General features: G+C 38.7%; 1 protein-coding gene across 2 annotated transcripts in view; it reads left to right on the top strand.

Annotated features, from left to right (window-relative positions):
• The window catches only part of LOC127433671 (neurogenic locus notch homolog protein 1-like), a 98672-nt gene that overhangs the window by 16417 nt on the left and 68217 nt on the right, over positions 1 to 14038 (top strand). For both annotated transcript variants that reach the window (XR_007895912.1, XM_051685766.1), the window contains exons 3-4: positions 11594 to 11856; positions 13555 to 13893. Coding sequence is in view for 1 of the 2 variants with exons in the window: in XM_051685766.1 (XP_051541726.1) it covers positions 11594 to 11856; positions 13555 to 13893 (602 nt within the window). In the remaining variant the exon portion in view is untranslated. The remainder of the gene's footprint in view (positions 1 to 11593; positions 11857 to 13554; positions 13894 to 14038) is intronic.

The raw sequence follows: 14038 nt of genomic DNA, 5'->3' as shown, positions 1-14038 counted from the left end.
TAAGCATGCTCATGATTTCAAGCTCGATTACACTTCCTAGGGCTTGACGCATGCGCAGAGCACTAGATGGTGCTACAGGAAGTGTAACTGAGCTTGAAATAATGATCACCAAGGAGACTGCTGTCAAGATGTACAGTGAAAAAGGAGTTACATTTTGGTCTGTTCTCACCCAGAACCAACTGGATCACTTCAGAAGACATTGATTAAACCACTTGAGTTTGATGGATTATGTTTATGGTGACTTGATCTGCTTTTTGAAGCTTCAAAGGCCATTCAATTGCATTGAACTTTTTGTTAAGAGTTAAAGGGCCAAATAAACACAGCCTGAATGCTTTTGCGTTCTATAATGTACTGTATTTTATCTTAGTGATCTTTTGTGGTTTTAAGACACTATGCCATTTAAAAGTAGCTTGTGATCGCTAATGTGACAAGCATTTGCCAAGTTAAAGAGCAAACTGGCAGACTTTCCTACTGAGGTCCTCAGTCTACTCACCCTTATTCCCCAATGTGTGCTTTACTAGTGGGAACCAGGGCTGACAAAGTGCCCTATGTATTTACCCCTTCCAGAAGTGGAACCATTTGCCAAGACGGGCAAGTCTAGTAGACTTTCAAAGGTGGTGTGAGTTTTCGCAGGGTGCCATTAAGTGTGGCTGCCAGAAGTCTCCATTGAGGAGTGCTGTCAGGGATGGAGACACAGAATGGTGTGAATTTTTTATGTAAACAGCTACATTCCACCATGGCCGCCACTCCTCCCCACAGGCAATGCAAAAAAATCCCTTAAACCAGGTTCATATCCTTTATCTCAGACAGCTTTTGTATATGAGACAGAGATTCATCCATAATGAAATCTTACTTGTAGACTTGTTTTTGGAGTCAACAAGAGGTTTTTTAATTTTTTGGCAGACTAGCACAGTCCTGACATTCCTGTAAATGCAATCTAGATTTCTAGATATTATCAAAAGTATTTGGAAGTTACCATATTGTATCAATACTTTAGGTCCTTGTAGTAGCATTTTCTTTAGTTACAGAATGTGTGCATTCATTTGCTATAGATTAGTTAATGATGAAGCAGTTTCGTTTAAATTAGCTGCAACTTTAAAATAGGCATTTTTCTGTTCAGTAAGATATACCTTACTGGAGAAAAGTGAAGTGAACTGTGCCAGAGAGATTGATACCAATCCCGCTGATTTAGATCCAATTAAGATATTGTGATGCATTGCGATGTAGTTGTTTGAATTGTGATATGTATCATGATATGTATCACAATGTGTATTATATCGTGAAGTTGTTGGCAATACCCAGTTCTAGTATTTGGATAGTTTTAGATATTTTTCTTTGTTTCAAGTCATTTTAATTTGTAAAGCGCCTTTCATAATACACATTGTTCCAAAGCAGCTTTACAGAATATTATGCTGTAATGTCTGTATTGTCTTAAATGTCTTCGAGTCCTCATCGAGCAGTTTCATTGTAAAACGTTATTAAAAAAGTATGCCTTAAGTTAAAATTGTTTGTCTTTAAAAATATTCGTCTTTAGGACCCCAGAGAGCGAGCCAAAGGCGACTGTGGAAAGGAACCCAAAATTCCATAAGATGTTAGTTAATGGAGAAAATAAAAACTTGTGAGAAACCAGGCTCAGCTGGGGGAGCCAGTTCCCCTTCTGCTTTACAGCATGAATATAAATGTCAATATCAGTTAGCTATATGTAATACAAGTCATGTGATGATTAGCAGTGCGGGGTAAGTATATTATACTAATATATGTAAATATTGCAATATTTGTCCTCATGATATTGTATTGATATTCACGTGCCAAAAATTTAAAATGAGAAATTATTTACATTTTTCAACTTCAAAAACAGTCCCTTAGATGCCACACTTATTATCCTTTACTGCCAAGACAGAACGGAACTCCTTTTACATCACCCACAACACGGAAAATTTGTTGACAGCATGGACGCGTCCGAGATCATTCAAAATCTGATTTTCTCTTTCAAATCCAGAGTTTGGCAACATTTTGGTTTGTCATTTTCATGTCTAAATAGGTCTCAGAGATCCAGTAAAAGTGTTTTTTATGTTGAACATTAAAGTTCACATTCCCAGAAGTGAAGTCATTGCTCTTCTGGTCATTAGTTTTCCAGTGCTCCAGTATTGTGTTATTGTGAGTCATGGTCATTACAGTCAAGCTCCAATATGACATTAAAGAAGCATAAAAGCACCATTAAAGTAGTCCATGACTCGTGAATTATATTCAAAGTCTCTTGAAGCCATACAGTAGTTTTGCGAATCACAAAAGGATGCGTTTAAAAGGTAAATACAGTCTGCATGCACAGCGCGCTAGCGAATGAGCGCCGTTCTGTTGATGACAGACACACACACATATATAGCACACGCACTGCTCGTGATTTGCAATATGTGAGTGCTCCACTGAACTCCAGATATAGATGCTTGATAGTTCAGTTCACTTAAAACATGCAATTGGGACCGGCACCTGAGGAGCATTTCACCAATTTTAAAACTACTATGCATTTTTAAACTACTGTGAACTAGCCTACAGACAGAAACTCACAGTTCTTCCTGCAGTGTTCGGCAAAAATAAAAGCCAGAGGGTTTTAAAATGTAATATAACTATATTATTATTATTATTATTATTATTATTATTAACAATAATAACAACAATACAAATTACAAATTACATATTACATTAATATTTTAATTGACTGAATGATGTTACATTCTATCACATCTAAAGTAAACACAAAAGAGATCCACTAAAAAGAATCCATTCCACATTCCAGGTCAACATACAATGTAAAAAAAAAAAAAAAAGGTAAACAGACTTATTTGAGGGTAAGTGTTGTTAGAGTTCACAAATAAATGGTTCACATTCAGATTTTTTCAGGTACTTTTATATTTAACAATGCATTTGAAGTCCTATAAAGAAGAACAGTGAGTAAAATATTGCAATGTATTGTAGTTTTGAAAATAAAGAACCACGATTATACCGTATTGTGACAGATATCGATACAATATTGTATCGCCAGTTACCTTGTGATTTCCACCCCTAGTGTTAATTGAGTAATCTGAGTAGATTTTTTGGAGGCAATGTTTGAAACAAAAGGATATTTGTTGAACTGTAAGATTAATTAGATGAACTGTAAGATTAAGTGTCATTTAAGTCCATACCAAATTGACTGTGGACGTGCATGCAGATGCAGTGTTCTTAGTTATTTGGCTGATAAAGGCTTTAGTTGGCAGTCATTTATTGTGTTGTGTTCCACTTTAAGAAAAGCGAAGCAAGCAGTGGTCAGAAAAGTGTTACTCTCTGTTCGATTGGATTGCAGTTGATAGCTGTTTATTCATTGTGTAATCTATCCTAAGACCTAGATGGTGCAGGCAGTGGTCAGTGAAGTGGGCCTTACAAGTCCAGCTGGAAGCTTGTTGCAGTTACATTTCTGTGAAGTATATCCTAAGGCTGAGGTGCATGCAGTGGCCATTGATATATCCCTTGATATACGGCTAGAGCTGGCAGCAGTTAATTCTCTCTGAAGTCCATGAAGTGATCATCAAAGCACCCCTCGCTGTCTGACTGGCACAGACTCCAGTTAGTAGTCAGCACTCAGTGACACATTGCGGTGGGAGTGGACCGAAGCCGCATATGATGGGCTCTGGTAACCTCGGGATATGTATCCCAAGTATGAGACAGGGAAACAAATGGAATGCCATTCACTTAATTTTGAAACAGAGTTATAGAATATGAAAAGTGTTTTTGTTTCCGGCAGCCCTCACTAATGCAGCGTAAATACGAGGTGAGGTGAGCTGCCTTTTATATATGTGAGAGAGCGTGCAACCAGCTGTTTCCTCAAAAAATATTATTTGTGAGCATCAGATATAGTTGCCTTCTCCTGCACATGTGCAACTGTTGAATTATGGCATTTGATGCACAGAGGCGCAAGTGTTGTTCACTCTGGTGTGCAAAATGAGATCAAATTAATAAAAAAACACAAATATAGAGTCCCGCGTTGTGTTCTCCATCATGTGCACGTTTGTGATGATGCAAGTTGATGATGAAAAAGCTCCGGGGTTCGACAGAATCATACATTGTCAGAGCATTATAAGCAGACAAAAGCTGCGGGAGGCGCCGGGAACAATTGCACTAAGATTGGGACTGCATCAAACGTGCCAGTATGAATACCACCTTAAACTGAGAGAGTATGTCTGAGTTCTGAACAATGCAAGGAAGGCTATTCCATAGTTTAGCAGTCAAATAGGAAAAGTATATACATTCTTTTGTGGATTTTGATATTCTTGGTACTATTAACAGGCCAGAATTTTGCGATGGATTATAGATTATATATATATATATATGGATTATAGTACAATAGAAGTTCACCTAAGTACTTGGGAGCTAGACCATTTAAAGCTTTGTAAGTAGTTAGTGGAATTTTTAAATTGATAAGAAACCTAACAGGCAGCCAATGATGTGATGATAAAATTGGGCTGATGTGATCATATTTCTTAGTTCTAGTAAGTACTCTAGCTGCTGCATTTTCAACCAACTGAAGCTTATTTATTTAGCCTGCAGGACATTCACACAGTAGTGCATTACAATAATCTATTCTCATGGTCATGAACGCATTAATTAGCTTTTCGGCATCAGAAATAGAGTGCATGTGGTGGAAGAATGCTGTTCTCCAAACTTTGGAAATTTGATTTTCAAAGGACTGATTGCTATCAAACATAACACCCAAGTTCTTAACTCTATAAGATGACGTAACAGTAGTACATCCATTGAGAGACAAATTAGATTCTAGCATCTTATTTTTAGAGGTTTTTGGTCCAATGATTAATGCCACTGTTTTGACAGAATTGATAAGAAGGAAATTGCTAGCCATCCAATGCAATTTTTGATTGCACTGATACACTCTGCTAACTTGGAGAATTAAGAAATCAAGCCAGGTCTCGAGTAAATATAAAGGTGCGTATCATTGGCCTAATACTAATTCTTTGGTTCCTGATAATGTCTTTCAATGGAAGCATATCAAAGTAGAAAAGCAGAGGACCTAATACTGAGTGTGGCACTCCATACTTAATTTGAGCTAAAGTATGAGTTTCAAGTTGGTTACATGTTCAACTGACCCCGATTGGACACTCTTCCTAGGGGGCCTTTGCGTAAGACACATTCTTGCATTCGAAAGCAGCTAAACAGAGCATAAAGGAATCGAACAGAATACAGGGGTCTTGGGTCTTGCCTTTTTTTTAAGACTGGATTGAAAAAAAAAACATCGCAAGATGTGATGCATCATCCAGAGATGTCCGTTTGAATAGTTATGAGTGTAGTGGTGGTGATTTCAAGGCACTGAATATAAAGATGCAACTTTTCCAAGGATTTTTTGTTTTGTTTTGCAAACTTAACAAGATGGAGATGTGGCCTATAGTTTATTGGACATGTTTGGACATGTTGAGCCATGGTGTTCATTCAGGTGGCGTGAGTTTGAATCCGGCGCATAAAATATCCCATTCCCCCCATTGTTTCTTGCCATGTGTACTTTCCATTAAATAAGGTTGCAAACAATTCTAAAATATATAAAAAAGCACTGAAACTTCTAGAAAAGGTAAACGGAATAGTTCTCTGTTAAATTAAGGAACAGTCAGCCCAGTGCTGAGGTGTATGACTCAGGTCTGACCTCATCATCCAGATATCCAAGAACTGCTAAAGATTGGAGGAGAACCAATGGAGGCCAAAGGAAGGAAGTAATTAGAGTCATACCTTGGGGGGGGGGGGGGGGGGTGATGAGAGCTCTGCACCAGCCAAGTATGAAGGAAGTGAAGAGGAGGCTAGAAGATTAAAAAGGGAGGCCATTTTGAGAAAGAGAGCACTAGAGAGGTGAGCAAGGGATGGGATCCAGGGGAGGAAAAGAAGGTTTAACAGCTGAATGCACACTCAGAGGGGCTAGAGGCACCCAGACTGTGGTCTGCTCTGCTCTCAATGGCTGCAGAAACAATGGACCCTCTCATGGAGCCTGTCTGCTCTGCTCTGTTTTGGGCAAACCATTCAACTGCCTGCTGCCCCGGCCCTCTTATTCTCTTTGGAAAGTGTGGGGAGAGTTTATAAGTAGGGAGTCGGGTGTGCTGTGACCAGCAGCTGCTGCTCCCTCATTAGCATGTGCACCTGCTCCCTGAGGCCTTTTTGGAAGGCCGACAGAGGTCCTCATTGCATTATTCCAATTCATATCTGAACATTGCGATGCACTGTCTGGGTTCAAACCAGCCTAATTCTTCTACATCAGATCTCAGATATAACAGTTCTTATAGGGGTCATTTCATGAGGAATTAAGTCTTGATTGATCTTTTTGAGATAAAAGAGCTTGATGTACTATGAAAACATACTCTAACTTTTAGAATTCAAAGCAAACTTGGCAAGAAACTTCTATATAGGAGGGATACTACGCTGCAGTCTGCGGAAAGGCAAAATTTCCAACTTCCTATTTGGAAAGGTGTAATAGAATACCGCTTTTAAGTCGGACTTTCATCTTGGAAACTTAAGATGCAGGTGCATGACTTAATACAAACATGTCGGTACACAGGGAGATGTATAACATTTTTGATAAACATTCACTTTTAAGCCAATAAAAAAGCATCATTAAGTTAAAGTTCCTACATTACATGATAATAAAACGTGTTTAGCCATCGTTTGCAAAGAGAGGTGAGTAAAATATGGTAAACTACACTCTTTTGATTAATTGTACACCTGTAGAACAAATGCATAGCTTCATTTATCCCCCACAGTTTGGTTGCTAGGAAACATCTCTGGTGAGATTCGAACACATGCTATGCTAACAAAAGCATTGGGCAATGTAATGGCTTTATGGTTGGAGATCGGACATGTATCCTACATCTGACTTCGAATGGAACGCAGCATTAATCCTAAACAAGAACTTACAACATAAGTAAAATGTGGGTACGTCTGACCAACTTTGTGCTGGTCTTAGCTGTGTGAATCTCCTGCCACTCTGCACATCCTTCTGAAAAATCCCAGTGTTAGAAATGAGTGGCTGAGGTCATTTTTAACAAGGACCTTAATCATTTCTGACATTTATGTGGCACATTTCAGCACAGATTGCTTCATGAATCAATGTAAAGCAATGTAATGTTTTGAAAGAGGCTGTTATTGAGGTACAGGGCAGTTAAAAAGTATTCTGGGTCCAGCAGCCAGTCACAGCACGTGTGTAAGAGGAGTGGAGTGCTGTTTCTGATTTCACATTTGAAGAGTGGAAAATGACCTTAAAAATACATTACAAAAGATTTTGTTGCAATTTAAATGATGAAAAAATTATCATATGACTCCTTAAAGAACAAGCTAATTTAATTTAATTTCTTGGTAAATTATTTTGGTCATTTTTGATGGTTTCATTATGTTCTGTATACTACAAAGAAGCTCCTAACACATCAAGAGTCATAACACTTATGTAACTTGAGAGTATTTGTTGTTGTGCTGTTGAAATGTAAGAGGTTTGTGCAGTTTGTTTAGTTTTGCAAAATCATAAACTAGCCTCCAAAAAGTGTCAGAGAGGCCATGGGACAATGAGAGGAAAGGTAGCATTGTGGGCAGCAGTGGAGTTCCCACTGTGCACTTAATGGTTTTGTCGTGCCTGGTTCTCAGTCCCCCTGTGTTTTCTTTTCCTGGTTGAAGTTATTGGCCATCCTAATCCTGGGAGAGACACAGTAAAAACACCCACCTCGCCAAGGGGGGCCCTGTTTGGATCAGACAACAGAGCACTGGAAATGTGTTGAGATACTTGTGCTGCCCCCCGAGGCCAAAAAATGCTTAGGTATTAAGGAGGCTCTGGATGGCTTTAGCTTTTTGCAAAAGGTTATTTCAGCATAGTCATGTCGGGGGAGGGCCTCTTTTGTGTCGCTGAGTAAAGTCGGAAAAATACTACTTTCAAACCAACCCAGGACAGACCTGTCATGAAGTCTGTATGGCTCTTTTACAAAGTTTTCGCTGTGCCGGCTCTGTATTCCCAAAGTCCTGATTGATGCTGCTGGGAGCCTCAACTGTAGAAGAATAGCATACATTGAGATGTTGGAAGACAGCTTTGAAGTCCTGATAATGTTAGTCCTGGGTTCAAAGACCCTTGTAGACATTGCCTTGTCCTGTGAGTGAATGAATTCATATTCATTCAGAAAGGCTGATGTGCTCAAATTTTCTCCTAAGAGCTGTTAATAGATGGCTGCTTTTCATGGGTCTGTTTGAAACTGGATTAGACCTGTGAGTAATATTCATATCTGAGAGGGAACATTAAAGGACAAGTTCACCCAAAAAGGAAAATTCTATTATCATTTATTTACCCTAATGTTGTTTCAAATTCATAAACATAAAAAAATGCAAAAGATATTTGGCAGAATGGCAGGTTCAGTCACCATTTACTTTCATAGCATGAAAGAAATATGCAATAAAATGGATGGTAACTGAGGCTGTCATTCTGTCTAAAAATGTATTTTTCCATGGAAGAAAGAAAGTCATTACAGATTTGGAACAACATGAGGGTGAGTAAATGACACAGTTTTAATTTTTAAGTGAACTGTCCCTTTAAATGTTCATAAAAGAAGCATCATTTTCTTTACTTAAGGAGTAGTTCACCCAAAAATGAAAATTCTCATCATTTACTCACCCTCAGGCCATGACACAAAGGACACAAACAAAGATTTTTAGATGAGAAGATGAGATAAAAATGAGAGAATTTTCATTTTTGGTTGAATTATTCCATTAAGCTTTTAAACGTTCAAGTATTTTAGTAAATTGCACAATCAACCACATTGGATACTCAACTGTGCTTGTTTGTACACATTTAGATTGTGTACAGGTGCATCTCAATAAATTAGAATGTCGTGGAAAAGTTCATTTATTTCAGTAATTCAACTCAAATTGTGAAACTCGTGTATTAAATAAATTCAGTGCACACAGACTGAAGTAGTTTAAGTCTTTGGTTCTTTTAATTGTGATGATTTTGGCTCACATTTAACAAAAACCCACCAATTCACTATCTCAAAAAATTAGAATACATCATAAGACATTTTTAGTGAATTGTTGGCCTTCTGGAAAGTATGTTCATTTACTGTATATGTACTCAATACTTGGTAGGGGCTCCTTTTGCTTTAATTACTGCCTCAATTCGGCGTGGCATGGAGGTGATCAGTTTGTGGCACTGCTGAGGTGGTATGGTAGCCCAGGTTTCTTTGACAGTGGCCTTCAGCTCATCCGCATTTTTTGGTCTCTTGTTTCTCATTTTCCTCTTGACAATACCCCATAGATTCTCTATGGGGTTCAGGTCTGGTGAGTTTGCTGGCCAGTCAAGCACACCAACACCATGGTCATTTAACCAACTTTTGGTGCTTTTGGCAGTGTGGGCAAGTGCCAAATCCTGCTGGAAAATGAAATCAGCATCTTTAAAAAGCTGGTCAGCAGAAGGAAGCATGAAGTGCTCCAAACTTTCTTGGTAAACGGGTGCAGTGACTTTGGTTTTCAAAAAACACAATGGACCAACACCAGCAGATGACATTGCACCCCAAATCATCACAGACTGTGGAAACTTAACACTGGACTTCAAGCAACTTGGGCTATGAGCTTCTCATACTCTTCCTCCAGACTCTAGGACCTTGGTTTCGAAATGAAATACAAAACTTGCTCACATCTGAAAAGAGGACTTTGGACCACTAGGCAACAGTCCAGTTCTTCTTCTCCTTAGCCAGGTAAGACGCCTCTGACATTGTCTGTGGTTCAGGAGTGGCTTAACAAGAGGAATACGACAACTGTAGCCAAATTCCTTGACACGTCTGTGTGTGGTGGCTCTTGATGCCTTGACCCCAGCCTCAGTCCATTCCTTGTGAAGTTCACCCAAATTCTTGAATCGATTTTGCTTGACAGTCCTCATAAGGCTGCGGTTCTCTTGGTTGGTTGTGCATCTTTTTCTTCCACACTTTTTCCTTCCACTCAACTTTCTGTTAACATGCTTGGATACAGCACTCTGTGAACAGCCAGCTTTTTTGGCAATGAATGTTTGTGGCTTACCCTCCTTGTGAAGGGTGTCAATGATTGTCTTCTGGACAACTGTCAGATCAGCAGTCTTCCCCATGATTGTGTAGCCTAGTGAACCAAACTGAGAGACCATTTTAAAGGCTCAGGAAACCTTTGCAGGTGTTTTGAGCTGATTAGCTGATTGGCATGTCACCATATTCTAATTTTTTGAGATAGTGAATTGGTGGGTTTTTGTTAAATGTGAGCCAAAATCATCACAATTAAAAGAACCAAAGACTTAAACTACTTCAGTCTGTGTGCACTGAATTTATTTAATACATGAGTTTCACAATTTGAGTTGAATTACTGAAATAAATGAACTTTTCCACGACATTCTAATTTATTGAGATGCACCTGTATGTGCATGTGTATATTTCTCAAGTATACATTATACTGTATAATAGTTCAACTTCCAGTTCATTGGCCTGTCATGTAATTTCCCACTTTTCAAAGGTTTTACATCTGATGAAATGAGGAGAACATTTGACAGTGTTTACAGTTATGTACTCTTGCAAGAGACTCCATATCAGTGGTCTAGAAAAGGCTTTTTTATTTTAAATAAGCGTTGTCCCTACTCATGGTGGACACCATGTTGAGATCTCATAACGCAAACAAATACTACTCACAGTAGCAACTCACTAGTATTATCTCAGCAACCCTCCCTATTTTTCAACACTTCTGATCACGGAATAAATCAATCGTGGGTGACAGATGCACGTGCAAAGAGGGTATTTCTACAATGGCATCATCGGTAAAGAAAAAATTTAGCTTCATCATGAAGTTTCATTCACAACATGATCACATCTGAAATCGACATGTAACCTAAACGTTCATGTAACCTGAAATTGACCCCATTCTACCGAATAATTAAGACATTTTCAGACGTTTCTGCATCAATTCAAACGTGTTCACTTTTCCCCGTGGATCAATATCTGAGACACAGGTTCTGCTTTTGGCACCACCCTGTGGACATTTCACTTCAATACCACTTCCAGCTTCGGCCACTGGGGCAGTGATTTGAATTTCAGTAAGCACAGACCAGTTACAGCAGCAGAACTTTCAACCTCCTGTGGCCAGATTCAGTGTGATTAGCCTGGCATCAGTGCTGATAAATGTCAGTGTAAAATATGTCCAAGACCACTCTTGCTTTTAATGTGAGTCATTTTGGGTGGCCCATTTCTACATACTGTCTGTTAAGAGATACTTGGTTAAAAAACGATTTTGTGGTTCCTCACTTTTATTCATATTAGGGTGAAACTGAAGTGAGAACCTACCAACTAATGTCCTGGACTCTCAGTATTCTACAGTTTCTTTTTACAACAAACTGTTTGGACTTCTCCATTTAAATACACAAATAGAACCTAGTCTAAAACAATTCTCAGCATAGCCCAATTACCACCATTTATGTTGATATTTTATCCAGTTTTATGCTAAAACTAGCCAATGAATGTGGCCTTATTACTATTTATACAGAGTGCAGTATATACTAATTATGCTGTGGTTGCTTTCCACTCCGCAGGTGTCTGGAGATGTTTGCCGGGTCAGCGTGCCAGTTCCGCAACCCTTGCTTCCAACAGCCATGCAGAAATGGAGGAGTGTGCAATTTGATTACTCAAGTCAACAAGGTGAACTTTGTCTGCCACTGCCACTTGGGCTACATGGACCGACTGTGCCTCACTCCAACAGATAATGTGTGCCTTAGCAACCCGTGCCGAAATGGAGGCACCTGTGAACTCACCAGCATCCACAATTACAAGTGTAAATGCCCACCTGGCTGGTCAGGTAAGAATCCACGGCAAATTTTAAGGTTTTTAAAATGATTAAAATGATTGAATTGAAAAGCATGAAAGAAAACTGTAACAATACAAATTATCATTCTCAAACTCCAAACATCTAAAAACCAAACAGAGAAAAGCATATTCTGACCAGTGATGGGTCATAATGGTCAACTAATTGATTGGAAGAATATTTGTAAGGACCACTAGGGTGTTTTTTCTCTTTTTAAAGCTTTAATGATTTAAATCGTTACTTTTATGGGGATGCAATTAGAAATAAAACTCCTAGTTTTTAGTGTACTAACAGTAACTGTGAAACCCTCTCTGAGAAATTGCATCTCTAAATTCATCAGCTACAGACCTCAAAGAAGTATTTTTGTAACAAATCAAATTACAATCACACTCTGACTTCAAATATTTGTTAATTGTTGGTCTGCATACACATGTAGATATCTTTGACCGTTGTGTTTTGCTGTTTTTTTCAGTGTCTCATGTCATGAGCATTGCATTTCTAAGATGGTGTGTCAAGTAAAAAATGGATCAACTTTTAAAAATGCATCTTGAGACCCCTCCATTTTGTCCCATTCTGTTGTGCTCAGTCCAGCTTTTTTGAATGCAAGAGTGCATCCTATATGATCGACTATTAAGAAGTATGTCTAATGGATATCCAGTAGACCAATGTTTCCTAAACTGGGGTACGCGTACCCCTGGGGGTACATGAGGTGACGTTGGGGGTACGCAAACAAAATTCTGAAATTTACTGTTTTTTTAATTTCATCCCAGTATAAAATAGCATTCAAACCAAGATCATGTATTTCTCACTGGCAAAAAAAGAATTGTGTGCGCCCTCAAGTGTAGAAACACCAAAATGGCCTTGTCATAAAGGTCAGATAAACAACATGCAATGAAATAACCCTATCTTTCTGGAGTTTAAAAAAATGCATCTACTCATCCGTCGTGAATGAGAGAGCAACATACGTGATTTAAGTATCTTTTTTTTTTGCCAGCCCAGGGGGTAGTTCGCAAGTTATGCAGTTATGTCATATCTAGCACACCCATCTCAGTAATTGATAAGCCATTTATTCAGTATGTATATGATAAATATAACATGTACAAAACATGTACAAATATGAAATGCTTGAATTAAGGGAATATTTTACAAAGTTAATTGTGTTAAATATACATACAGTATTTTCAAAATACCTTGTGTGAATGTTATCTGCGTTAGAGAGGGGGTATGCAAAATGATGTTGAATGTTTGGATGGGTACACCACTGTAAAAAGTTTGGGAACCACTACAGTAGACAAAAGACCATCCTAATAATACAAGACTTTTTTAAAGGGCTAGTTCACCCAAAAATAAAAATTATGTCATCATTTACTCACGCTCATGTTGTTCCAAACCCATATGACTTACTTAGATGTTAGACAGAATGTTGGAAACTGTCAACCTCAGTCCCCATTCACTGTCATTGTATGGAAAAAAGTGTCAGTGTCGAAATTCTTCAAAATTTCTCATGTTCCATGGAGGAAAATAAGCCATACAGGTTTGGAATGACATGAGGGTGAGTAAATGAGAATTTAAATTTTTGGGTGAAATAACCCTTTAAGACCAACTAGTTGACTAGTCAGTCAGACAACCCACAACGAGTCAATTTTGAAAATACATAGTTTTGCATATTTTGAAAATTATCTTCATCACTAGGTAAAAACTGCCAGCAAGCTGATCCTTGTGCCTCAAATCCTTGTGCCAACGGCGGTCAGTGCAGTCCCTTTGATTCAGACTATATCTGCCACTGCACGCCCTTCTTCTCAGGCCAGACTTGCAAACAAGACGTCAACGAGTGCGCTCAGAATCCCTCGCCTTGCAAGAACGGTGGCGTGTGTGAGAATGAGGTGGGCAGCTATCGCTGCAACTGTCCTGCAGAGTACACAGGGAAACATTGCGAGACCCTCTATCAGCCTTGTAACCCCTCACCTTGCTTTCACGGGGGTACCTGCGTACAGAAGGGAGAGACGAGCTATGAGTGCTCCTGTTTGCCAGGTAGGTTTTTTTATTTTCTTTATTTCCATTCATTATACAGCACTGTTGTCTTAACTCATGTCAAGCTTATCGTAAACTAGCAAAGTGCCTTTCTGATACTGATAAAAAAGTATGATATTTATGTCTGTATTTTATGAACAGGAGT

The sequence above is a fragment of the Myxocyprinus asiaticus genome, chromosome 4, assembly GCF_019703515.2.
Source record: "Myxocyprinus asiaticus isolate MX2 ecotype Aquarium Trade chromosome 4, UBuf_Myxa_2, whole genome shotgun sequence".
NCBI classification, from domain to species: domain Eukaryota; kingdom Metazoa; phylum Chordata; class Actinopteri; order Cypriniformes; family Catostomidae; genus Myxocyprinus; species Myxocyprinus asiaticus.
The sequence above is the reverse complement of the archived record's forward strand: the minus strand, read 5'-3'. Positions and strand labels throughout refer to the sequence as shown.